This window comes from Triticum urartu, chromosome 7A (genome assembly GCF_056163025.1).
Source record: "Triticum urartu cultivar PI428250 chromosome 7A, HENAU_Tu73, whole genome shotgun sequence".
NCBI lineage: Eukaryota > Viridiplantae > Streptophyta > Magnoliopsida > Poales > Poaceae > Triticum > Triticum urartu.
Genome location: NC_141879.1, coordinates 6,989,840 through 7,014,507, shown reverse-complemented (window position 1 = coordinate 7,014,507; position 24,668 = coordinate 6,989,840). Strand labels below are relative to the sequence as shown.

Sequence of the window (24,668 nt, the reverse complement as noted above, 5' to 3'; positions counted from 1 at the left end):
TAGACTTACATATCCGATCGAAGTCCTACCCTTAAGATACGCCCCTCAAATTCTTTTCATACTATGTACCCCCGCGCGCTCTAAAATATCGAGTTTCGAGATTTAACTTTGTCCATCGGTTAAACCCACAACACAAGGGTTGTGTATCCAGTCGGTCGTACCGGTGAAAACTATTTCCAAGTGCATATCCGATGATCCAAATTTTGCGGTATATATACATATATAGCCTCCACAATTTTGGACTACTAACTGGTGGTGAAAGTTGAATCACCAAATATACGAGCGCCGTACGGTTTATGGCCAGAGGAAGTGGAATGGCACTAGCTATAGTATCCATCACACTTGGAGGCACTAGGCAGAAGGATGGACGGATCAAGCTAGCCACAAACCCTAGAAGAGAGGAGAGGAGCAGTAGCAATTGGCATTGGGCTTTTGGAGGGATATTTTATGGAAAAGAAACTGGAAAAGGAGGGGAATGATGGCGCGAGGCAACAAGGGTGGACGGGAGGGATTTGTTTGGTGGGTGGTCGGGTCCCTTTCCCTCTTTCTTTTCTAGCATTGCGTGTGGGCCACAGGGGTCGCTGTTCTGCTACGTCTTCTTCTTCTCCACCCCTCTCTCTCTCTCTCTCTCCCTCTCCCTCACTCACTCGCCACCACCTCCATTGCCCTCCCTTTCACCCTAGCCAGGCAGCTCGATCCTCCGCGGTTCATTGGATCGATCGCTGCCTAGCCTTGATGGTTGGATATTAATCTTGTTACCTTTAGCTGCGTGGCTGTCAACTGAGCCATGGCGGCCATAGATTAATCAATCCTTGTGCTAAGCTTTTCCTTCGTCTGATCATCCTATCCCGTTCTGCCCCCTTACATTTATCAACCCCGTTCCCGTCCCGTTCCTCCACTCTCTCTCCTCCTCCTCTCCTGCAGCCCTCTTCCTCTCTCCTCTCTGCAGCAGCTACCTGCTGAGCAGGATCAAGGGAAGGAGGTGGAGGACGAAGAAGCAGCCAACAATCAGCCAAGAACTCTGCTGAAGGGTGCATGCAGATCGACCGACCGACAAACGCTTTGCAGCTAGGCAGCAGGTATATATGTGATCGAGCTGAGCCTTGATGATGTTTTCTTTTTCATGTACTTTGCCTGAGAGGAGCTAGCTTAGCTAGATTCATCTCAGCTCTTGTTGCTCTTAGTTTGTCTTGTTATTCCTCAAGGTCCTTGAACTCTCTCTGATGCTGTTTGTTATTGTTGTGTTGTACCTGCCGTGTGTGCGCGTGCTCCTCTCTGCGGTCGTCGTCGACATTCTTCTTGGGATCTGAGCCAGACAATGAGTTATTAGGGATCAGAAAGGCAGATCAGAGAGACAAGCCTTGAGACAAAAAGCTCATCCCTGTCTACTAGCTATTGTATTGCTGCTCCCCTAGCTAGCTAGCCAGATCTCTGGAATTCTTTCTACAAGGTTCCATCACGCGTCTCACTACTGATCTCCATTGATCAAAGAAAAAGGTATAAAACCTAGACATATATGTTGACTTCAGTTGTTCTGAAAACATGTCTTCCCTGGAACCCTAGATCAACTCTTATCTATATATGATATGATAAGTAGAGATGTTCTGTTTGATCAGTACGTTAAAATTGATCACAGATGCAACATACTCTATATTACTAGCACACTAATATACGCAAGAATTTCATACATTTAATGGATTGCATCTTCTTCAATATGGACTTATCATTTGCAGAAACCTATATTTACATATGAGAGTAAATTTTTGTGTTGACGAGATGCAAGTTCAATCTAGCATACATATATGGATATCATTTACATATTTGATTTCAAAACTTGTGTGAGCTACGAGCTTGCTACCACCTTTTATTTTCAGCTCCCCAAATATATATTGTGTTTATGTGTTTTATTTTCTTGCGGCGGATGGATATATATATATATATAGTGTCTGTATGTTCTATTTTCTTGTGGAGAATGGATATGATGTGTTTTTCTCTGCTACATAATCTATGCTTAAGATTTCTTTGTGATGAGAAGTATGTACATATACATTTAAATTCTTCTGGAAAGGGATCATATTATCATATATAACACACTGATCAATGTGTCTATTGTAAGTACATGCATGTTGAGATGATGTGTGTGCACGTCTAGTTTATTTAAACTTGAAATGTTTGTAATTAAATGAGTAAGGATATACTCCTTCCGATCCATAATTTTTGTCATAGTTTTAGTTCAAATTTGAACTAAAACGACGACAAGAATTATGGAACAGAGGGAGTATATGCATGCATGTTCCCTTGCACATGACGATGCGTATTTGAACTTACAACATTATACATACACATCCATGCTAAATGTCTCCTCCAAATAGATCTTACAACTTAGATCTGATCCAAGCATAAAGCATGCCCACCAGCCAGCTATCTAGCACATATGATCATAGATGCATGAGCACCTTGACTGGGACCTAAGCTAATACAAGTGCTTATATATGACCCAACTATTTGCAAACTAATACAAGTGCAAATACAAGTAGCACAGACACATATATAAGTTCACTATACAAGTAGCTAGCTAGAGCAGGGACAAACATACACACATGCATGTATGATGAGATCTACCTTTGAGCAGTAGAAGCCGGGGAACATTCCACAAGGTGCAATGAGTGATGCCTCTCAGCATGTGTAGCATGCATGCGTCACACAAATGATCATGCTTTCTCCCAGCATTACCACTACTTTGCACCCGTCCATTATCACATGCACGCTTCCCACACAAGACACATCTAGGCATGCTTGCTTGCTCGATCTCCATCAGATTCAGTTAAATTAACACAAGCATGCATGCTTATGTGTATAGATGGGCAGTACTTTTTTCTGGATCTGATCTTTTGCTGTCTTCTCTGCATTGCATGCATGCTTCATTTTTACACACGTCACAATAATACAATGATATAATTAATTAGATATTAACTGGATTTTTCATACACCTTACAGGTTTAGCTGTACACTGATCTATCGGACAACATGAGTGGCAGCACACAGCCGCAGGTCCCTCCGGGTTTTCGGTTCCACCCAACCGATGAGGAGCTTGTGGATTACTACCTCCGCAAGAAGGTGGCCTCGAGGAGGATCGACCTAAACGTCATCAAGGATGTTGATCTCTACAAGATAGAGCCATGGGACCTCCAAGGTGTATATATATTACATATACAATAATATAATGCAGTCCAATTAGCAATGACAGCTTAATGTAGTCTTGAGTCTTGACAACACAAATTAATATGTTTTTGCTGATTTAGCTTACATTCATTTGTGTACAGAGAAATGCAGGATAGGGCCTGAGGAGGAGCAGAGTGACTGGTACTTCTTCAGCCACAAGGACAAGAAGTACCCGACGGGGACTCGGACAAACCGCGCGACTGCTGCAGGGTTCTGGAAGGCGACAGGGAGGGACAAGCCCATCTATGCAAAGCACTGCTTGGTTGGCATGAGGAAGACCCTGGTGTATTACAAGGGCAGAGCTCCCAATGGCCAGAAATCCGATTGGATCATGCATGAGTACCGCCTCGAGACCAATGAGAACGGCCCTCCACAGGCAAGCTATAGCTATGTTATTTCACTTGATATACATCGATCTCTGTCCATCTTGACTCGAATATAAACCTGCAAGCTCCTCTACAAATTAATATAGCCTAATTAATTTTCAAAATTTCAGGAGGAAGGGTGGGTAGTATGCAGGGTGTTCAAGAAGAGATTACCGACAACAAGAAGAGATCTAGATCATGATGCGCCATGCTGGTACGTCGACGATGATGGGCCCTTCATGCATGATCTCAACTCTCCCATGAGAGGAATGCCACCTCACCACAGCATGGCACTACAAGAACAACACCTCCAGATGCTCAACAACACCTACAAGAGAGAGCTGAAGCTGCAATATCAAATGCCAAACCATCATCATGTTCTCAACACCATCCCTCACGAGCTAGAGAGCCCTTCTTCCTTCCACTCTCTTTTGGTATCGCCAGACGATCACCAAATCAATGTGCACCATGCCCAGCACCACCATGTTCAACTTATTGACCATGCCGTCGACGACCAAGCTGCCACTGACTGGAGAGTTCTGGACAAGTTCGTCGCATCTCAGCTTAGTAATGATGCAGCCAAGAGTGTCGATTATGCTCATGAAGGAGACATTCTTCAGCTCAACGAGAAGGCACAAGAGTTGGCAACTGATTATGCGTCGACCTCAACATCGAGCAGTCAAGTTGATCCATGGAAGTGATGAGCAGCGGCACCAATCGAACATACTAGCATCCCATCTATAATTATTATATTAAGGAGTTACAATAAGGATGATGATCATATATCAATTATTGGACAGATAAGTATTTTGAGTTACATAACGCCATGTAAATAAGACTATTACATATGCTGTGTGTAGTGTTGTGCTGCTTACGTGTTTCAGGGGCATTGTACTAAATATACAATTACATATCAGTGTGTTGCTATATATATGAAATAATATCATGGAGACCATAAAGGCTTCATGAATTGTGATTTGTAAAAGGCAACACGGTTCAGTTATGTAATTTTAATCTGTTGGTTTCTCAACGAACTTGATAGCCATATGCCGGCCAGTTGTGCCAATATATATGCTCGAACACCGACTGTGCTCATTTTTATAACATGACATTTATTGTCCGTTGCTATAAGCCTCATGTCAGGGAACAAAAAAATTCAGCAGACTAAACCTTGCATGTTTCTAGTACTTCCATAATAAGAAGTACAAATGACAACGTGAAGATCTAGCAGAGACTGTTCAGAATAACTAGATCACATAAGACACCAATATTACATTCAAATAAATTAGGCAAAGATGCAAACAATGTAAACACTTACTTAATCTTAATAAGTATGACTAATCATTCTCCCTCTGTGGTCCGAAGGGTGAGCCATCATTCTTCTCTATGTGGATGCATGTGAGTATGCATTTAGTTCATCACCAGCTAATTCTTTTACAGAAACAAAGGGCTATGATGAAGTATTTATGATTACATGCATGCTGTATATTTGATTATATACGTACAGTGGTAGCTTAGCTTGCTTGAACAATGTGTGTTCACGAGGATCACCAAGAAAATTATCTAGGTCCCTGGAGTGCATATATTATATGAAGTCTTAACTTCAACAGTTACTAATGCATGGGCCTGAAATGTTAGTTTCACATGTTCTTCACATTGTTTTATCTAGTTCGATACAGGCTATGTTCTACTCTGCTACGATCGTACCTAAATAAATAAACACATATAGACCAAACATTCTCTATGTCAAAGTCCTGAAATAACTCACAGAAGCAACAATGAAATGTAGGTCTCTGCTACGATTATGGGTACTAGCAAATAACTGACGCCAAAAACATGTAGACATCAGAAAACTTAACATGGCGTCATAGTCGCAGGGAATGAGTAGTCTCAGAGCAGAATAATAACTTAGATCAACAAAGCGGTTAAGTTCAATCATAAGAAACATATATGGAGAAGAAAACCGACATGCATGGAGGAACTTCTCCAGATCATGATACAGAACAGTCCGGTTATATGATGTTGGATAGGTATGATAGAGAGAAGAGAACTAACTAAACTTGACATCATATATTTGACAGGGATGACCTATATACTTGACATCATATATATGTGTATCTGTGATAATGTCTTCAGATATAGCTCTCCATGGAAGGTAATGTTAACAGAATGACAGGTACCAAAAATCTTCTGTCCAACTAGTTATCTACATCACAAGTACTTTATGTTAATAGGAACAGAGTAGCTCTACCACTCAGGGAAAACAGTCACTCTTGTTTCATGAGACATTCAAACAGCAACTTACAAAGGTATGAAATGGGCTTAAAAGCAAAGCAGTTAATCTATAGGGCCCTGGGCTGGTTGTATACTGAGCCACAAAGGCCAAGTGTTTTTGGACAAAAAGAGCTACAGGTAAAGGAATGACTTTCTGGAGAAGAATTAAAAGAAAAGGTAAATGTCAATCACAAGCCCGGAGATATTAACTAGGCTAACCAACGACGTAGCAATAAGGGAAGAACAGTAATGCATATACGGAACTCACCTACCACAGATAACACGCTGGTGATTATGGCCCAAGGATGATGCTGAAGCAGCAAGTAGATGACAGCATTAGAGACAAGAAAGCCCGGCCGGGATGAGATGGACAGCGACCCCTTGCGGCCGGCCTGAGTGGTACCGGCGAAGCAGGGGATGTATGCATGCTTCCCAGCCACTGCTTTAAGGGGATGGCAAACACGCATAAGAGCAGCAATGACATGCATGCCTCCCACCAACTTACCTTCCGGCTGGCCGACTGCCTGCCTGGCTTATATAGTCCATGCAAGAACGAACCCTATGCTTGGCCACAAGCCATGCACGCACCGCAATCTCCCCTCTCACCACTCAGTGCTGCTCAGCTTGTGCGAAGCAGTCGGCATGATGGAACACATGCATGAAGCGTACTGATCGGAATGTCAGAGGAGAAGAAAGCGCGGCGGGGAACACAATATGATATAATTATGTGCGCGTGTATGAGGTTGAAAAGATGGTGTGGAAAAGGCAGGGACTCGAGAGGATGAGATGAGGGGGGCGGGGCGGGGCGGGAAGGAATAATTAAGTGAGGAGGGAGGGACAGATGGGAGATGGTGATGTTTGTTTGCAGAGGAAGATAAAATGATGCCTGCGTGAAAGCTCTCATGTGAGGACCCATCATGCACGCAGCCCTTCTGCTCCATCTTCCTAATTAATCCTCCCTTCTACTATGCTGTTTTCACACTGCATATCTCTTGCGTGCAAAATATAATAGTGTCTGAACAATGATGCACATATATATGGCCTTTTGCTCCCACGCAAAACAAATAGAAAAGGATTTGAGAAGCTATATGCAATGGAAGGGAAAACGATCCTGGTACTTACATCATTACTGCGCTCATCCCATGTGTATAACGGAATGATGAATGCGGCAGATCCACCATTTGCCAAGATCACCCCATTTTATTCCTCCTGTCTCGGTAATTAGTTGAAGCACTGAGATCCAAAGGGCAGGCCACCCAGTTCAGATCAAGATGCCATTTCCGCTCCTTGCTATTGTCCAGCTTGCTTCACATGATTTTCATTTGTCGCAGTGAAACAGCTTTAGTGTAATATCTGTAGAAAACAAAATGAAATATTGGAATATCTGGTTCAGGAATCATCGATAGAGTACAACTTAGAAAAAAAACAAAAGAGACAAAAAGTTCAGCTCAATATGTTCTCTACCTGGGGTATGCGGGCCGACCGAAACCAGAAGAAACTAGCAGGCGATCCTTTCCGTATGCCATTACCTTAGGTTTAGTCTTAACTCCAAACTAGTAATAGCATGGTGCTATGATTGAGCTTATGAGCACATGTTCCCCTTACCTTTGACCAAAGCTTAAGGAAGAAGCTATCAGATTGCAAGCATACTCCATTTCTACTTTTTCCTGGGTGATGTCAAGCCCTGCATGCCTGCGTGAGTACACATCACATTTCCTATGTGTTTCCTTATGTGACACACTACAGAAAAAATATTGAGTAGAGTACATATAAACGGTATATATATACATATAAATTGCAAATATTGTTTGCTGTTATCAGGGTTTCTGAAAGCTTCGGTTAAACTGAAACTTGACGGAAGATCAGGATCATGAATGGTTAACTATGACAGTACAAGCTGAAATATCCTGTGTGGAGTTACGACAGTACTAGTTAAAAATCTGTCAGTGATTCGGCCAGATTGAAACCAGGCTGCCGAGATCAGGAACACCACAATGCGCTACCGTTTACAGTGGCAGCAAATGCAACAATAGCAAGCTGGACAATGGCATGCCCTTCACATGATTTTCCGTTTACAGTGGAAATTACCATGGCATGCCTACAAACAGCGCCCAGGACCAAGCTGCAAATGCAGTATACTCATGAGTTGAGCTGGGCATAGAGCCATAGACCCAACCACACATGAAGGCCATTACCCAGCCAGGAGCAAGCAATAATATACTACTACTACCAAGGCAGGGGCAAAGCAAGCATATGCATGTGGTGTGGAGCCAAGCAGCAAGCAAGGGGACAATGCTTCTTCCTCCAGTGATTGCTGTTTACTCCACCAGGGACCAAACGCCCAGAATAAAAGCAGGGGTGAAGGTCCCAATGGAAAAGGGCTATGTTGAGTTACTTTTAAGCATTGAGCACAGGTGTTTGTCCCTACAACCCCCAAGGTTTGCAACTTGCCTACTTACTTTATTGACTTCTCGTGCATAGTGCTGAACTTATCCAAACCTCAAAGTGGCAAATAAGATGTGGTTGCATAGCCAGTTGTTTAAGTCTATATGTTTCAGTTGCCTTGCCAAGAGCTACATGCATAGCCTTTTCAATTTCAGGAGATATCAGATAAAATAGGACGTGCCTTCCGAACTAGATGCGCCAAAATTAGCTAGAGTTTTCTGCGGACAATAATAAATAATAATATAAAATTCCATCAGCATTGCACAACAGGATTTAGTTGCAGCTAAAGTCATTAACTGAAAGGATTTGCTCAGGTCATAAAGTAGAAGACAAAATGAAGCAACCACGGTATTAAAACACATTTCTATGAGAACTAAGAGCGCATGTCAGTTACCTTGACACAGGAGGGGGGGGGGGGGGGGGGGGGGGAGCAAAAAGTAAGTCACCATTCAATTCAGTAGCAGCACAAACAAATCTGACCAAGTACTGATAGCTGTACAAAAAACCCCGACCAGCTAAGCACTTTCTATCTCAGCAAATCATATGTTTCTTTGCTGTTGTAGTTGGTTCAAGTTCTTGCAAGTTACGTGATCGACTCCCTATTATTAATAGTACTTGGGAATTCATTTAGCACTTGAAATGTAAAAAAAAAACTCTCACGAGATGTAACAAGATGTGTTAACCAGTTATTCTTAATGCCCTCGGAAAGTTAAGCACTTCTATAGTTGCATGATATTCGGGAACATTTTCACTGATCAGTTTCTCAAGACATATCATGTTGACTGGCTATACAACTGTCAAACTTTACAGCGGTTCTGGTTGTCAAAAGAAGCGAAAAGCTGCAATGTAAATAATTGTGAGAATATATTTTGTCGTCAAGAAAGGCTGCATAAAAAGGAGACAATAAACAGCAGGTCAAACAGTTGCTGACACATCAACATTAAGGTTTTTGCAGCAAGAGTAAAGTATTTCTCAAATTGATTGCAAATTTGGACTTTGGACCAACCCTGTCAAAATTCAGTCACCAGAGAAGGTAAAAGAAATAGTAAGAGAAACAGGGGAGCAATGAATCCAACAACAGTTGAAGCGCCGTGCAAGGAGCATGATCAGAACCACCGGCCAACCTCATTTTATTTATTTCCTTTTAGATCATAATAATATGTAAACAGAAACATCATAGAGAAAAGCGAGATGTGATGTCGTACCTAACTGTGACTGATAAGGAAGTCAAACAAAAAGTTGCTGAAAGCCAAAAATGAGGCTGAGATAGGCACTAGTTTCTGATACAATGAGGAACTTCTTTTCTTTATGTAATTACATTGCTTACAAGAATTTTCTATACCAAATCATTAGCAACTCTTATTTAATATGCTAAAAAATGTTAGCCAGCCTGATTATCTTATAACTGAATTCACAGTACCAATATAGCAATCAAGACATATGAGTAGATCCTTAACCACACATATATGCATTACCTGAAAATCTGAGATCGAAATGAAGGTGATCATGACTTCTGCTTATGCCTTCATAGTGGGCGCCACACATCTGAAGCTTGCACCAATGGAGTTAAAGTATCAGGTTCATATCCTTGTCAAGTCATCTTAGGGTAGCTGCCTAACCCTTTCTCTCTTAGGTTCTCTTCCTGTATCAGAGGTCATTGAATATCGAACTAATAATGGCAGTGCAACAAGTCAAGCCCCACGTCCAGAGGATCCATCAACCCTCCTTGTATTGGAACAATCTGGGCAAGCAACAACTGAAAGGACAAGCTCAACAAATAACATTCATCCACCTCATGTCGATACTCGAATACAAACGAAACAAACAACCCCCAACAAAGCATGTCTCCAGTGAAAAAGGAAGCTACATCAAAATTGCTCAGAAACAGCCAGCTGCAGCAGGTAGCAGAGCCTTTCTTGATCATCAAGCTTATTACATTTCAGTAAATGGACACCCCAGGTTTAGTCTGGGCTAAAACGCACGCTGACCTGCGCTTTCAACAAACATGCTTCAAAATGTATGTATGCATTCAGTACTTGTTTCGCCACGAGTGCCAGTTTAGCTTCAGCTGGTACCACAGAGGGGATATGCCATGGACTCCACTGGACAAGCGTGAGTCGAAGACGTTGAATTCGCGGCGCCGCAGGGAGTCCAGAAGGACCTGGGCCGGCACGGCTGGGAGGAGCACGGGGACAGCCTCTGCTGGCACAGACGCGGCCAGCTCCCGCGCCTTCTGCAGGTGAGCTTCGGCAACAGACGCAACCTTGAAAACTGCATCCGGGAGCGCATCGCCCATCCTGACCTCTGTCCGGCCACCTTCCCGGGCAAGCAGCCCACACTCCTCGGCCACACTCGCCGGGATGTACGGTATCTTCCCTTGCTTGCTGACATGGTGAGGCAGCGCCTTGAGCAGCAGCAGCAGCCCACTCGCCTTGCCGATATGCGACGCAGCATGATCAGCAATGGTGGATTGTATCCCACCAGCCTGCAGCGTCATGTACAGGATGGTCGACTGGGTGTCCTCCGCGTACCTCTCCAGCTCCGGAATATTCTCAGGAATGGCGTCGTCATCCCGGTTTCCATCATTTATCCTCGCCTCCAGCGACCGCTTGAGCCAGTGCTTGCTGACCTTGTGCTCGGAGAGAACCGAGGAGAGCGCGAGCGCGACGGGGTGCTCGACCTTCTTGCCGGCGCAGACCTTGTCGACCACGTCCTTCCACCAGAGGAGGCGCATGAGGCCCTTGCGGGGGTCGGACACGACGTCCATGGCCTTGGCCGTCTCGACGTTGAAGGCCCAGAAGGTGAACGCGGCCTTGCGCATGGCCGGAGGTAGGTGGAGCAGGCAGAGGTAGTTGTGGTAGTCGTAGCTGCGCACCTGCTGGACGCAGTACGAGAGGGCCGTCCGCAGGCTGCCGCTCACCGCGGTGCCCCCACTCATGAGGTCTGCTTCAGGTGTGTATAAGACGCTGCAGCGAAGAGGAAATGCAGTTGTATTAAGTCAGATGTGTGCATGACAAGATCGGTGGATGGAACCGCTGGACAGGTACTGGCAGAGTAAACTGGCAAGCAAAGCATTAAGCATAGAATCTGATTGTTTTTCACCTAACAGTCTTAAGAAAAAAGTATGATCCACCTAACAGGGTAATATGTAGTGCTAGCATGAATGAAAATTGCGCAGTGGAACTTGTGAAAATGAGGCGCTGTATTTGCATTTGAGATCCTGATGAAACTGGATTCAGTTAGCCCACATCGCAACCAAAATCAGAGATGTGCACTGGACTGGAACTTGCAGTCGGTTCTAGAATTGGCGGTGTCGTTCATGGAGATGGGAATGTGAGTTAGCAGCTAGCGAGGTGTCTCACCAGTAACAGAAATGGACCAATTTTGGACTCGTTTGTAGTCACTAGCAAATAGCAATCGGTTGCAGTAACGCAATACACATAGCACGAGCAGAGGAGCTAAGGTACAGATCCAGTCCGGGCCTTAGCCGAGAGATGCGGGCCCCGTGCTCTTCTAGGTGCCAGCGACCACATACGGCGGCGAGGGGCGCGGGGCAAGTAGGGGAGCGCGCGGCCAGCGGCAGGCACCGCGCCGGAGACGAAAGCGACGCCTGCGGCAGGGCTCAGAGTGCCGCGCGGCTGGCTGAGGTGGGGAGAAAAGCGGGGGAGTAGCATACCGTGGCGGTGGGGCGGAGACCACCGGAGGAGCAGAGCAGATCACGGTCGCCGGAGACGGGAGGGAGGAGCAGGACCGATGTGGACGATGGACTGGATCGTGGCTGTGACCTCTCTGTGGCCTTCCGAGCGGGTCCGATGGGCTACGCCCACGGGCCTCTCTGCGAGGCCCATCAGAAGGAGGAGCCCCACGTGGCGGGCCGCGGCACCGCGGGGGCGTTATCCTTGGCGCGCCACCCGTTCCGTTCGGTTCTGTTCGCGCGCGACCCACCAGACGGACGATGCTTCTGCTGCGCGCCAGCCCGGCGCCGGCGGCCGTCCCGATCTCCTCCTTCTCCGCGGCGCCGGTGCCAGTGGCTTACGCAGCCAGGTCGTCCTTCTCCACCACCACGGCCCGCTGCTCCGTCGGCAACCTCTCGCCGGTCCAGTTCGAGCCGCTCCGCGCCGACGCCGACGCCGGCCCCGGCCCCGATCCCGCCTTCCTCCAAGCAGCCGCGGCCACCGCCGACGTCGACGAGCAAGACCAGCCGCAGCAGGAGCAGGAGCATGGCGGGAAGGAGGAGGAAGACCAGGGGAAGAAGGGCGGCATCAACGTGCCGCGCCAGCGCTACATCGCGGTGCCCAAGGCGGCGCTGCTCGACGCCGCCCTCTCCCTCTTCCCCTCCCAGCCCGCCGCCGAAGACTTCAGGCGATTCGCGAGGCCAGTACTCACTCCCGCGCCCCTCCTCTACCACCAGATGATGGGATCGGCATGTAAAGAATGGGGAAATTCACATGCCCTTTGCTCATGCGCTGCAGGTGCTTGGACGCGGTCCTGCACGCGGAGCACAAGGAGACGCTCGAGCAGATGCGCGCCTACTACATGCTCCCGGACGACGAGGACGAGGAGAATGGGCCTGGCAAAGCCTCCAGCGGCAGGGCGTCGTCATCGGTGAACGGCAGGGGCTCCGGGCTCTTCGGCATGTCCCAGGACGGCGATGACGACGACGACGGCAGGATGTCGTTTCTCTCCCGAAGCCTGGACTGGAAGACTCTGCTCGGCTTATCACCGGATCCAGCTCCCATTTCTCCCACCAGGTAGTAAAATCTGCTCTAATTTTCTGTGGTTATACTTGCCCAACCGATTGAAATTGGGACTGCTGCTTGCTACTGCTGGCTAGCTAAGCATGGTTCATTGATCTGTGTGATGCAAAAAGGGTTGCCTTTGCGACTCATTTCCAGCGCGCCTTCATGAACCTCCTGCGCAACGCTCAGTTCGAAGAGCTCTCCGCGCAGGACCTGCTCCTGACCTACTCCCTCAATAGTGATTACCTCCTGACGCTGCCAGTTTACGTCGACTGGAAGAAGGCAGCCGAGTCTAATGCCATCATATTCCGGTGAGTTTTAATTTGGTCCGGTGACTTCACAGACTGTTGCGTATATGCAAAAGGGAAATGGAGATCCCATGGTGTGACTAATTCTTTGACTTTGGCAGGCGTGGGTATTCGACCGAGAGCCAAAAAGGCCTGCTGTTGGTGGAGAAGCTTGATTACCTACAGTCCAAACTGTTGCAGAAAATTTTCTTCAGCCTTTCCAAACCCTTGGGGAAACTGGGGAAATGGACCAATGAGGTCAGTCAATCCTCCCCTCATGACAGTCCATTTGATCACATTCACTATGTCACACTCTGACTGAACTCACTTATACATGTACTCCTTTAGATTGTTGTAGCGAACTTTCCTGCACGGCTAGAACATGCTGAATACACTATTATTCATGTTATTATTCTCTTGTCTAAACTTATAATGACTGCTAGACCTGTTACTTCTATGATTCAGCATGCCCATGCAACTCTTAGCTAATTGTATGTGATTATTTTAGTTCTTGCCAGGCATTGAAAAAATCAACAGGGAGCCCGGGATTTCAGATCTGGATTGACAAATTGAAGCTCTGGCTGAAAGAGCAAACTTATGCAGAGAATTCACTCTTGTTGATAGAAAACTATTCTAGGGGCAAGCTTACGCCAGATCAATTACCAGATGCAGATCTTCCTATTTGGATTGCTGCACAAAGGGCAGTCTCTCGTTATGAAGGATTCCTGTCACCTGTTGGTCCTCGCGGCAGACTCCTAAGAAGAGTGCTTACATGGACAGGATTAATTCCATCTCTGCCAGAGGCAACGCTGAAATCTGATACTGAAGCAAAACAATCTGAAGGCTATGTGAGGTTAGATTCCGAGTAGATGCAGGTTTTTGTATGCTATTTTAGGGACACATCTTTGCTTCTGCTTTATATGAACTTAGGCAAATCTAGCATTAGTACTAGGGGAGACCAGGGTTTGACTGTAAGTATATAACCTCATAACCACTTGCTAATTATAAATTCTTATTTTCCTTTGTGTACATTCTTCTATACCACAAGAACCCCAGAAGTATTGCTGTCACCCGTATTTATCGGTTTCTTTCTTTTCCTATGTATATTATCGTTGAAATGCGATATAATCAACATTAAAATTTATACTACAGGGTTTTCCTTGTTTATTTGGGGTGCATCTTTGGTACTTGACCGCTATATGTTTATGAATTTATGAGATATATTCTGCTTTTGCTTCAGGCCAAATTTTCTGCCTAGAATTACCCTTGCAAACATATGGGAGCCAGCAAGCAGAGAAGCTTGTGACAACAATATTTGGGAGATAATAAAAGCTTCTTTTGGCATTTTATTTGCCAAGTCTACTCTCCAGGTACTTAGTATTTGATATCTGAACACCCTTTCTTACCAGTAGGTTATGGATATGACTATTTATATTATGATTGTGAAGTATTCACCGTGTTGTGTGAAAAAGAGAGGGTAGAGTGGTTCAAAGCTTCGAGCACTATTATATCATTGAATCCTGCTTCACGTGCAAATAGAATTGGCTTGCACTCTGTAGTCTCATATGTGCCATGAAGCACCTTGTGTAATGAAGCATAAGCATAAGAAACAGTTTAAATGTAAACAAATCGTGGACACAACATTTGCCCCAAATGTCCCAGACATTTTTTTCATTAGCTGCAAACTGACAATATTCTGATGATTATCTGTTATTCTCTTTTTACTTATTGTGGGTTTGGGATGCTCATAAGCTACATAAATGTCATTTATCAAAATAGTCTGCAACGAAGAGACATAATTCCATTTAGTTATTTGCCAGGAACCAGCATTCGAAGAACTGATCATACTTTATTCCGATGATTCTGCTCAAAGTAATGAGAAGGAGAGTTCTGAGATGCAGATGCTGCCGCCGCAGTTGAAAATTTACGAGAAAATACCCATCCCAGATCTGCCAGTAAGCGCATCAGTCTCATGGGCACATTTGGTTTACCTACATGTAGAGTATAATGCTCATAATCTCTATCTATTATGGTTATTAAGATGGAAAAATTGGACAAACTCGTCAATGCAGATTTCAGTACTGACAATCTGACGTTGCATCCAAAAGCCTATGCACTATTAAGAATATACTTAGCATCAGTACTTTCTATTTCGAGAAAACACAAGAGAAATGTTTATCTTCTGTGTTAAGAGAATAGTGCCAAATATCATAGTAACTACCCTTGTCTGCAGGTGGTTTTCCCTCACAAAAAGTTGTCATTCCGCATCCTTGATACAGTAATTCCCTCTTGATTCTTTTTTTCTCCTTTTCATTTTGACTCCTGCACTTTAGATTGTTGAGATAACATTTTCCTTAATACAGGTAAGGCTTGATATAGCCACCGTTATAGGATTGTTGGCATATGTTGTCAACTACAAATTTGAGAGTTTAGCCTCATCTCCGTAAGTATGTAGTTTGCATCAGTAATATTAGAGAATTCTTTCTTATTTTCTCAAAACAAGTAACGTTGTTTGCATTCTTCCATGGTATGTAATGCAGGTCAGCTTTCCTTCTTGATCTAGCTGCTTTTACTGCACTCGCAATACTCGTGTTCCGTGTGACTCTGGGATACAAACAGACCAGAGATAGGTACCAGGTAGAAAATTTATATTAATCTATATTTGCATAATAGTGAAAGTGTTTATATGGTTCGATTTGCAAAGGGGAACAGACATAGCTAGTATGCTAGTAGTCCCTCCGTAAACTAATATAAGAGTGTTTAGATCACTACTTTAGTGATCTAAATGCTCTTATATTAGTTTACAGAGGGACTACTTGTTAAGCTTCATGCACTAGCCAACGCAACCAATAGTCCGAACTGATGGAAAGGGTTAGGAAATCCACATATACACTTCAACAGTACTGACTCATGAGTACATGCATAAAAACAATGATACAATTTTAAATGGCAAAGCTTGTTAAGTTAATGTCTTTAGGAAACCAAGGTTTTTATGTGCTTCTCAGTGCGACAGAAGATATAGTTTGTTTGACATCAATACCTCTTCTCAGCTTTTGGTCAATAAGACGCTCTACGAAAAGACATTAGCAAGTGGCTTTGGTTCAGTTTACTTTCTTCTTGATGCTTCCGAGCAACAACAGGTAACATTTAATGTACAGCCCAAAGCATAACTTTTATGCATTTTGACTCTCTATTTGAGCAAGAAAATCCCCTCATCTTCTCTTTTTGTACAGTATAAAGAAGCACTCCTGGCATATGCTATGTTACTTGGCAGAAATAAGGTATGCCTTGCTGCTTTTACTACTTGAGACTTGTCACATTTAATTTACTGATTCCTTGTCCTGATTCCATCCATGCAGGTGTCATCTCGCTCAAGCATCAGGGATATGTGCGAACAGTTTATGTATGAGAAGTTTAATGCTAAGGTTGGGAGTCGACACCTTCTATTCATGTATTCTGCGGTTGTCGTGAAATCATTAAGCATGGTTCTGATATCCTTTTAGATTGAAATGCCTATCGACAAAGCTATGGAGACGCTGCTGCGGTTGGGTCTGGTGGTCGAGCTGTCAACTAACGGCAGCTCCTCCTCTGTAATAGCTCTTCCCTGTCCAGACGCTTACGAGATCCTCAAAAGCCGCTGGGATAGTCTGCTGGAGCATAAGACATAGCAAGGTTAGTAAAGGATTGTGTGATGGAGGATGCTCTTTGAACCGGAAGGGCTTGCCTAAGATTCATGCTGTATATTCTGCAGGGTGATGAAACCTCGCTACAAATCGAGTTTTGTTTGTACAGCGGAAGGCAAAATCACAGTGTAGTCAAGTATGTGGCCTCTGATTTTGCTTGATCTCTCCAAGGTGTACACCGGAGAAGTTGAAGGAAAAATATTCTACCGAATTTCACAAAAAAAAGGCACTTCTGAATTTCCAACTTCGAGCCAAGGAGAATAGCAGTTGTTGATAGACAATATGATCTCTCTCTCTCTCTCTCTCTCTCTCTCTCTCTGTGCAGACAAGTGGGAATTTCTAGGATATGAATTTGTGCATAAGCTCAGTCCAAGATTTGTATATATTTTCGAGGTATATATATTTATTCAGAAAATGTTCAGCGTGCCATACAGGCCACAAAGGGGAATTGACCGAGAATTACGCATGGTTTTTGCGGGCTGATAGATGATCTGGTTCCTTTTTTATCTGTTGAGAAGAGAAGGTTAAGTTCCTGGTCTGGCGATGCTAATTGGCAGTCACCCGCCAGTTAGTCCCTCAATGGGCCAATTCCGACCAGGTGTTATTTCCTTTTTGGGAAAGTCATCCCTTGGTCAAACTTTCCATTAACTTCTGGAAAATCCAGCTCCAAATTTTCGAATTTCTAGAACTTGGGAAATTTTAAAACTTCCAGTAACTCAGACTTGAGGAATTTGGAACTTTGAGAAAATTTCAAATATCCATAATTTCTAAAACTCCCACCTGTTGTGGTTGCCTCTTCCTCTCTAAGTTTCATTCAGATGTGAATGTCCAAGTTGTGCATTGGAGAAGTTGCTTCTGAATTTCCAGGGAAAAAAGGAGACTCTTCTGAACTTGTTTTTTCAAGGGAAAACAGTAACTATCCTACCGCTTGTAAATATAATTTTTCAAATGCCTGTACATGAAGGTAAAATAACAAAAGATAAAAATAGAGAGTGGCATTCAAACGTAGCCTTGCTTGCAATTCATGATATGATTTAGTTGTTGCACCGTTTATAACTAACCATGGCAAGCCCTGCTTTTCAAATTTCCCTGCATCTGTAGAGGGAGGTTCGGCTGGGTTTCTTGTGCCCCAAATGGGCCACCCGCCACCCAACTGATAAGAATAGCCAGCCACCTAACTGAAGAAAGAAACAACATAAATTCAGATCTGAAAGAGGTGTCATGATTCAGATGTGCAATAAAAAAACTACTGTACTCCCTCTGTAAACTAATATAAAAGCGTTTAGATCACTACTTTAGTTATCTAAACGCTCTTATATTTCTTTACGGAGGAGGGAGTATGTTTGAACATGTCTTGGGATGCCAACACGGTTTGGACGGTGGCCCTTGGACAACCCATGGGGCGAGCTGCTCACCAAGAAAATCATTTAGTTGTTTTTTTTAGGGAAAGAAGAAAAATCATTTAGTTGTGGCCACCCCTTTTCAAAAGCCCAAACTATTTTTTATAGGGATCAGGGCCCAGCAGCGAAGGGAGAGGGAGAGGCCCAATTCTAAGGATCGATCTGGAGCCCCGTTCCCCTCTGGTCGCGTCCAGGTCTTCTTCCTCCTCTCAATTGCTCCTCCCCTAGTGTCCCCTGAATGGCCACATCTTCTTCATCCTTAGCTCCTCCCCATCTCCACTAGTCCCCTACTTCCCTGACTCCATGAGCAAGTCTGCAGGTGCGTGAGGTGAGTCCCCTCCCAAATCTCCATCTCCTTCTATTTTCTCGTAGATAGATTCTTTCTCAAATCCAACAGCAGCAAGTGGATCTGCAGCCTGTAGCAGCATATTCTCCATACTTACTTGCATTTTCTTACTGTCGCTTGCTATTTTTTCATAAATCTGACTCAGTTGCTTGCGCACAAACAAATCGCGCAACCCAGCTGCTGAGAGCGACCATGGATCTCGCGACGGGGGCCATGGGCAGCCTCCTCCTCAAGCTTGGCCAACTCCTCACGGAGGAGTACAAGCTGCAGACGGGCGTCAAGGAAGATGTTGGGTATCTAGAGAGAGAGCTGGAGAGCATGCATGCTGCCCTCCGCAAGGTTGGGGACGTGCCGCGAGACCAGCTCGACGAGCAGGTCAAGCTCTGGGCCAACCAAGTCAGGGACTTGTCATTCAGAATGGAGGACGTCGTCGACAAGTTCCTGGTGCGCGTCGAGGGAGCTGAGCCTGCCATCAAGCCACGCAAACTCAAGAAGCTCATGAAGAAGATGGGAGACTTGTTCAGCAAGAGCAAGACTCGCCATGAGATCTCCGATGAGATCAAAGACATCAAGCTCCGCGTCAAGGAGGCGGCTGACCGACGTGATAGGTACCGGGTCAACGGCATGGCTGCTAATCCAGTTGGCGCAACCACTGTTGACCCTCGCCTATTGGCTTTGTACAAGGACCAGAAAGAGCTCGTTGGTATTGATGATTCGTTGAATGAGCTAACCAAGATGATGAGTGATGGGGATGCTGATGGGTCCAGGCAACTCAAGATACTCTCTATTTTCGGATTCGGAGGCCTTGGCAAGACAACTCTTGCCAAAGCACTGTATGATAAGCATAAAGCGCAATTTGATTGCAGTGCTTTTGTTCCGGTTGGACGGAACCCTAGCGTGAAGAAAGTTCTCAATGACATACTCCTTGAAATTGACGGCCAAAAGTACTCGGAGTTGGATGAAAGGCAGCTAATCAACAAACTCCGAGGATTACTCGAGAACAAAAGGTATGCACCCTATTATGTAGTTTCATATACTTCAACTAGTGATTAGGGGGTTGCATGGAAGGCAACCAATTATTGAATTCTGAGAACAAGAGGTACGCCCCCTGTTATGTAATTTCATATACATCAGATAGTAAATGGGAGAGAATAGCGTCAATCCTGAGAAGAAATGAGTAGAACAATTGGTTTGAGACATATTATAAGATAAGGGTTTCGATGTCCTATCATCACTATTGTGTATTTTGCAAAAAATGTGTGCTTGTATGCGCATAATAATGTATTGTATCAAGGTTTCCCTACTCCATTATGGTTTATAATTTGGGTTGGGACTTCCGTCTTCCGTCGAACCTTCATCGTTGTTTCATATATTCTAAAATTTCTTACAATCGATGTCAATTCAAAAATATATCTAATAGTTGAAAGAATCTAGATTGGGAAATGTGTTAATCAAAACTATAATTTTGGACGATGAAATGGAATTAAACTCCGCACTTGCAACATGTCTCTCTCCTGGACCCCTCCATGTCCTGATTCAACAATGCAACTTTAGATTCCTCAACAAGTAGGCTAACATGCATGCATCCTCATTTTAAAGATATTTTGAATACTTAGGGGCCCTATAAAATATTTCCACTAATCTGTTATATCCCTTGCGCTATGGATGGCGATGACAGGTACTTGATTGTCACTGATGACATATGGGATAAAAAAACATGGGAGCTGGTCAAGACCGCTTTGGTGTGTAAGAATTGTGGAAGCAGGATAATCACAACTACTCGTACACTCGAAGTTGCCACAATGGCCAGTGAAGTATACAAGCTACAGCCACTTTCTCTTGATTTATCCAAGGATTTATTTCATAGAAGATTATCTTGTGCTGCAATAGAATGGAATAATCATCTTCCAGCAGTGGTATATGATAAAATTTTACACAAATGTGGTGGTATACCATTGGCTATAATCACAATAGCTAGTTTGCTTGCTGGTAAACCTGTGGAGTTTTGGTCTAAGGTATACACTTCAATTGGTTTTGGGCATGAAGAAAATGAAGACGTGGAGAACACGAGGAAAATACTTTTATTTAGCTATTATGATCTACCTTGTCACCTCAAGACTTGCTTATTGTATCTGAGCATCTATCCTGAAGATCATCTGATTGAAAAAGATAGTTTGATATGGAAGTGGGTCGCCGAAGGTTTTGTCCATGAGGAACTAGGGGTAGGACTATTCGAGATTGGTGAGAGGTACTTCAATGAGCTGGTGAACAAAAGCATGATAATGGCGGTAGAGGGAGATGAACATATTGGCATCATAACTGGGTGTCGTGTCCATGACATGATGGTTGATATGATATGCCTATTGTCAAAGGAGGAAAAGTTTGTTACTCTATTGGATAGTAAGGAGCAATATACATCTTCACATTGCAATGCTCGCAGGCTAGTTGTTCATCATAGAGCCCAGCCCCTGGCTACCACGTCAACATTACAAGCAAGGTCATTTAATGCCATGTGCAGTGTTGATTTGTTGCCATCACTTTCATGCTTTGAAGTTTTGCGTGTCCTAGCTTTGGAAGGCAATGGCACTTTGAATAAGTGTAGCTATAATCTTGAGCATGTTGGGAAGTTAGTTCACTTGAGGCACCTCAAACTAGGGAGCATTGGTATCAGTGAGCTCCCAAAGGAAATAGGACATCTGAAGTTTTTGCTGGTACTGGACTTGGGTAGAAATAGCATAAGGGAACTTCCAGAGAGTATTGGTCGATTAAGTGAACTGAAGTGCTTGAACATCTGGGAAACAGACATTGAAGTGCCATACTGGATCGGAAATTTGACATCTCTGGAAGAGTTGTGCCTAGGAGGAGTTCATGGGCACTCCAACTTTGTGACAGAGCTGGGCAAGCTGACAGAGTTGAGGAAGCTCCGCATTTTTAAAAGCGTATATGTACATGGCGATAGGAGAATGAATAGTTGGGCCAAGTCTGTAGCCAAACTGAGCAAGATCCAAGTCATAGACATTGGTTTAGTTGTCGGGTGTAGGGATTCCAGTCACAGTCACGAAGAGAACCCCTGGGAACGGATTGTTCTGTCTCCACAAATACGTGTTCTACACATGTCCTGCCTAGAACCTGGGATGATGGCAAGGATCAATCCCTCGCTTCTTCCGAATCTGTCCCATTTAAAACTGCATGTATGCAGTCCAGATATGGAGGTCTTTGGAAGTTTTCGAGAGCTTGTCGCCCTCAAGCTGGAGACGGTGTCAACTCTCCACCATGACACCATTGGCGGCGGTGCAGGTGCGTTCCCCAAGCTAAGGTTCTTCAGGACAGAAGCAACGCTTGACTCGTTTCAAGAGGGGGATATGCCGGTCCTTGAATCACTCCAGTTTGAGGTCGTAGCACAGTCCAGTGATGATGGCATTAGCTTTGACTTTGACTTTGCTAGCCTAGGGAACCTCCCTTTGCTTAAGAGAGTCGTCATCACTTTATATGCCCCTCGTGCGGACGACGAGAAGGCCAAGGAAACGGCGAAGCGTGCAATGGATATGCTTCCCAACCGTGTCGAGCATTCTATCATACCAAGGGCTACAGAGAACTGGCGTCGGAGGTAACCAAGTGTATATTTATTTATTCGTCAGTGCTGATCTCCATGGGCAGCGCTACCCGTGTATCTCACAGATCTCCTTTTCCTTTCTTTCCCAGATTAAAACATCGATTGAGCTAATCTAGCCATGCAACTCCACCTCCACGAAACAAGGTACGTACTCCCTATCTAAGTAGAGTATTTATCTGCACCTTGTTTTTTTTCTTTTTAGGCAAGATTAAATAAAAGGAACTGCCAATCAACTGTAAAAAAGCAACTACAAATCTGCCCACACGATACATATATTTTTCTCATCATTTTAAATCAATGAAAAAATAGCATGCTATGACAAAATAGCGTGGCCCTTAAAATACGCTATTAGAGAGACATTGTACATCGATTTATTTAGTTAGATATTGCTCAGGACGCTATAGCGTGCTATTTTTTCACTGTTTTAAATAGTAACCATTGATACTCCACAAACACATTTTCTGAGAGTTACTCCATTTATGCAGGCGGGCAGCAGTGTTAACAAATCACAGCAGAAAAAGAAAAGGGATTGGGAGGCTTCTGTTTGTTTGCTCTATTTATTGTCTTTTAAGCAAAGGGAAAAAACACAAAAATATCTACTTATTTTACTATCTTTTCAAGAAATGGAAAAGCCGCACAAACTAAAAAGAAGTGTTTTTTTTGCTATGTTCTATTTTTTAGCAGAATAAAAATAAAAAAATGCTTGTTTGTTTTACTGCCTTTTGTAGTAAAAGAAAATGAAAATCACAAAAAAAACATGTTTATTTCTCTCCCTTTTGTAGTAATGGAAAAAACACAAAAAAATTGTTTTGAGGTCGAGTAGTCTGTTGCTTCGTTGTTCACTCGGAAAAAGAATTCTAAAAGAGGGTCTTGGGTTTTCTTTACCATTTATTTGGTGTGTGTCGTTTAGGTTTCTATCTTGGGTCTTGGTATTGGAGATTGTGCCTTCGTGTGTTTGTGTGTGTCCTGTTCTTTGGGTTTTAGTTTTTGGTTTAGGTGGGTTTGATGTGTATATGGGGGTGTGTGGAGTGGGGGTGTAACTCCGCCTATGCTAAGATGATGTTACGCTTCATGTTGCATAGCCGGTCTCAAGCCCGGAAAAAGGAGGAGGGGCCAAACTCTGCTCATTATGAAATTGTGTGACCATCTTTTCTTCGTATGATTGATTATACCCGTTACCTGTAGCATTTGCAGAACCAGAGTATGCGGTGGGTTTTTGGCATTTCCCTTTTCTGCCTCTTAGAGTTCCATTTCCATTTAGTGTTGTTTTTCCTGAGGGTGCAGCTATATCCTGGCTGCAAATCCATACCCATTTGGTATATGATGTCCAGGAGATCTAATGGGCAAAAGAAGTATCAGGTATGGCATGTTTATGTATGAAAATTTTGATGTAACCGTGAGGAGTCCATACCTTATGTCTGTAGTTTGATTCATGATTTCTGATCTGGATTGACAAACTGAAGCTCTGGCTGAAAGAGCAAACTTATGCAGAGAATTCACTGTTGTTGACAGAAAACTACTCTCGGGACAGGCATACACCAGATCAATTACCACAAATTTTGAGTCAATTTGGCCCAAAGTAGAAATTCCCACAAATTCACAGGTATCACCAATGGACAATTCGCAAACAAGTCGGCAACGCAGTTTGCAATGACTCAGTGGAGTTGTCCGTAGGGATATTAAATCTTCATTTTGTTATGGCGTGCAGAAAATTACAGGTTATTTGGTGCACGGTAAAACTGCCCAGCAGGATTATCTTGTCATTTTTTTAATAAAATCACCCACGAGTTATTTAAGCACCGAACTTTGCCGAGATGAAGAAGACTCGTGCTAGAGTGCTATGTGGAAAATCTCAACTCAGTTGAGTCGGTGAAGAGTGGGTAACCATTGATATGTGTTAGGTCTGACGTTGAGCGTAGGAATTGCGCACGCATGAAATATCCAACTTGCACCACGTATCCATACATACGATGAAGGCTACGATGGCTAGGCTAGCTCTCATATCATTCCTATCATATACTCCCTCCGTTCCTAAATATTTGTCTTTCTGAAGATTTCAACAAGTAATTACATACGGAACAAAATGACTGAATTTACATTTTAAAATATGTATACATACATCCGTATGTTGTAGTTTGTTTGAAATATCTAGAAAGACGAATATTTGGGAACAGAGGGAGTAGGATATGATGTCAAGTTTCTTCTCCAAGTATCTATACAAAGTCGATGAGGAGAATCAGCTCCCGAAGTCCTTTTCATCGAGCTTGTGGGCTGGCTGGCTGCACGACGATGCG

At 44.0% G+C, this 24,668-nt stretch overlaps 4 protein-coding genes across 6 annotated transcripts; 3 read left to right on the top strand and 1 right to left on the bottom strand.

The window, feature by feature from the left end:
- The first annotated feature begins 623 nt into the window (after positions 1-623).
- LOC125524242 (NAC domain-containing protein 7) lies at positions 624-4,597 on the top strand. Its single transcript, XM_048689319.2, has 5 exons — positions 624-1,079; positions 1,316-1,497; positions 2,998-3,193; positions 3,324-3,598; positions 3,719-4,597. Exons 3-5 carry the CDS (start codon positions 3,028-3,030, stop codon positions 4,286-4,288), a joined length of 1,011 nt encoding a protein of 336 aa, XP_048545276.1. The 5' UTR covers positions 624-1,079; positions 1,316-1,497; positions 2,998-3,027; the 3' UTR covers positions 4,289-4,597.
- Positions 4,598-10,063: 5,466 nt separating this feature from the next.
- LOC125525125 (Terpenoid synthases superfamily protein) lies at positions 10,064-12,130 on the bottom strand. Its single transcript, XM_048690148.2, has 2 exons — positions 11,983-12,130; positions 10,064-11,272 (listed from the first exon to the last, which is right to left on the bottom strand). The coding sequence occupies exon 2, from the start codon at positions 11,242-11,244 to the stop codon at positions 10,336-10,338; it is 909 nt and encodes a 302-aa protein (XP_048546105.2). The 5' UTR covers positions 11,245-11,272; positions 11,983-12,130; the 3' UTR covers positions 10,064-10,335.
- A 90-nt stretch (positions 12,131-12,220) lies between these two features.
- LOC125525124 (uncharacterized) lies at positions 12,221-17,521 on the top strand. The gene is made up of 15 exons (XM_048690147.2): positions 12,221-12,680; positions 12,779-13,057; positions 13,177-13,356; positions 13,455-13,590; positions 13,851-14,185; positions 14,573-14,702; positions 15,153-15,287; positions 15,566-15,610; positions 15,696-15,775; positions 15,873-15,969; positions 16,383-16,472; positions 16,566-16,613; positions 16,692-16,757; positions 16,836-17,004; positions 17,084-17,521. Exons 1-14 carry the CDS (start codon positions 12,262-12,264, stop codon positions 16,998-17,000), a joined length of 2,205 nt encoding a protein of 734 aa, XP_048546104.2. The 5' UTR covers positions 12,221-12,261; the 3' UTR covers positions 17,001-17,004; positions 17,084-17,521.
- Positions 17,522-18,552: 1,031 nt separating this feature from the next.
- On the top strand, positions 18,553-24,316 carry LOC125525804 (disease resistance protein RGA5-like). 3 transcript variants are annotated; one of them, XM_087533024.1, is made up of 5 exons: positions 18,553-18,743; positions 18,907-19,768; positions 20,440-22,368; positions 22,464-22,518; positions 22,860-24,315. In XM_087533024.1, exons 2-4 carry the CDS (start codon positions 18,954-18,956, stop codon positions 22,483-22,485), a joined length of 2,766 nt encoding a protein of 921 aa, XP_087389150.1. In that variant the 5' UTR covers positions 18,553-18,743; positions 18,907-18,953; the 3' UTR covers positions 22,486-22,518; positions 22,860-24,315. The 3 variants fall into 3 exon arrangements, with proteins under 3 accessions (XP_087389150.1, XP_087389151.1, XP_087389152.1); XM_087533025.1 differs by having other exon boundaries at positions 18,939-19,768; positions 22,860-24,314; XM_087533026.1 differs by lacking the exon at positions 18,553-18,743 and having other exon boundaries at positions 18,911-19,768; positions 22,860-24,316.
- Positions 24,317-24,668: the final 352 nt, after the last annotated feature.

Excerpts from the sequence above, each read along its gene's own strand:
- LOC125524242 (XM_048689319.2), top strand. The coding sequence starts at position 3,028 with ATGAGTGGCAGCACACAGCCGCAGGTCCCTCCGGGTTTTCGGTTCCAC. Across the intron at positions 3,194-3,323 it reads AGAGCCATGGGACCTCCAAG|AGAAATGCAGGATAGGGCCT; the intron begins GTGTATATATAT and ends ATTTGTGTACAG. Across the intron at positions 3,599-3,718 it reads ATGAGAACGGCCCTCCACAG|GAGGAAGGGTGGGTAGTATG; the intron begins GCAAGCTATAGC and ends TCAAAATTTCAG.
- LOC125525125 (XM_048690148.2), bottom strand. The coding sequence starts at position 11,244 with ATGAGTGGGGGCACCGCGGTGAGCGGCAGCCTGCGGACGGCCCTCTCG.
- LOC125525124 (XM_048690147.2), top strand. The coding sequence starts at position 12,262 with ATGCTTCTGCTGCGCGCCAGCCCGGCGCCGGCGGCCGTCCCGATCTCC. Across the intron at positions 13,357-13,454 it reads TCTAATGCCATCATATTCCG|GCGTGGGTATTCGACCGAGA; the intron begins GTGAGTTTTAAT and ends TGACTTTGGCAG. Across the intron at positions 16,758-16,835 it reads ATGAGAAGTTTAATGCTAAG|ATTGAAATGCCTATCGACAA; the intron begins GTTGGGAGTCGA and ends ATATCCTTTTAG.
- LOC125525804 (XM_087533026.1), top strand. The coding sequence starts at position 18,954 with ATGGATCTCGCGACGGGGGCCATGGGCAGCCTCCTCCTCAAGCTTGGC. Across the intron at positions 19,769-20,439 it reads GGATTACTCGAGAACAAAAG|GTACTTGATTGTCACTGATG; the intron begins GTATGCACCCTA and ends TGGCGATGACAG. Across the intron at positions 22,369-22,463 it reads ACAGAGAACTGGCGTCGGAG|ATTAAAACATCGATTGAGCT; the intron begins GTAACCAAGTGT and ends TTTCTTTCCCAG.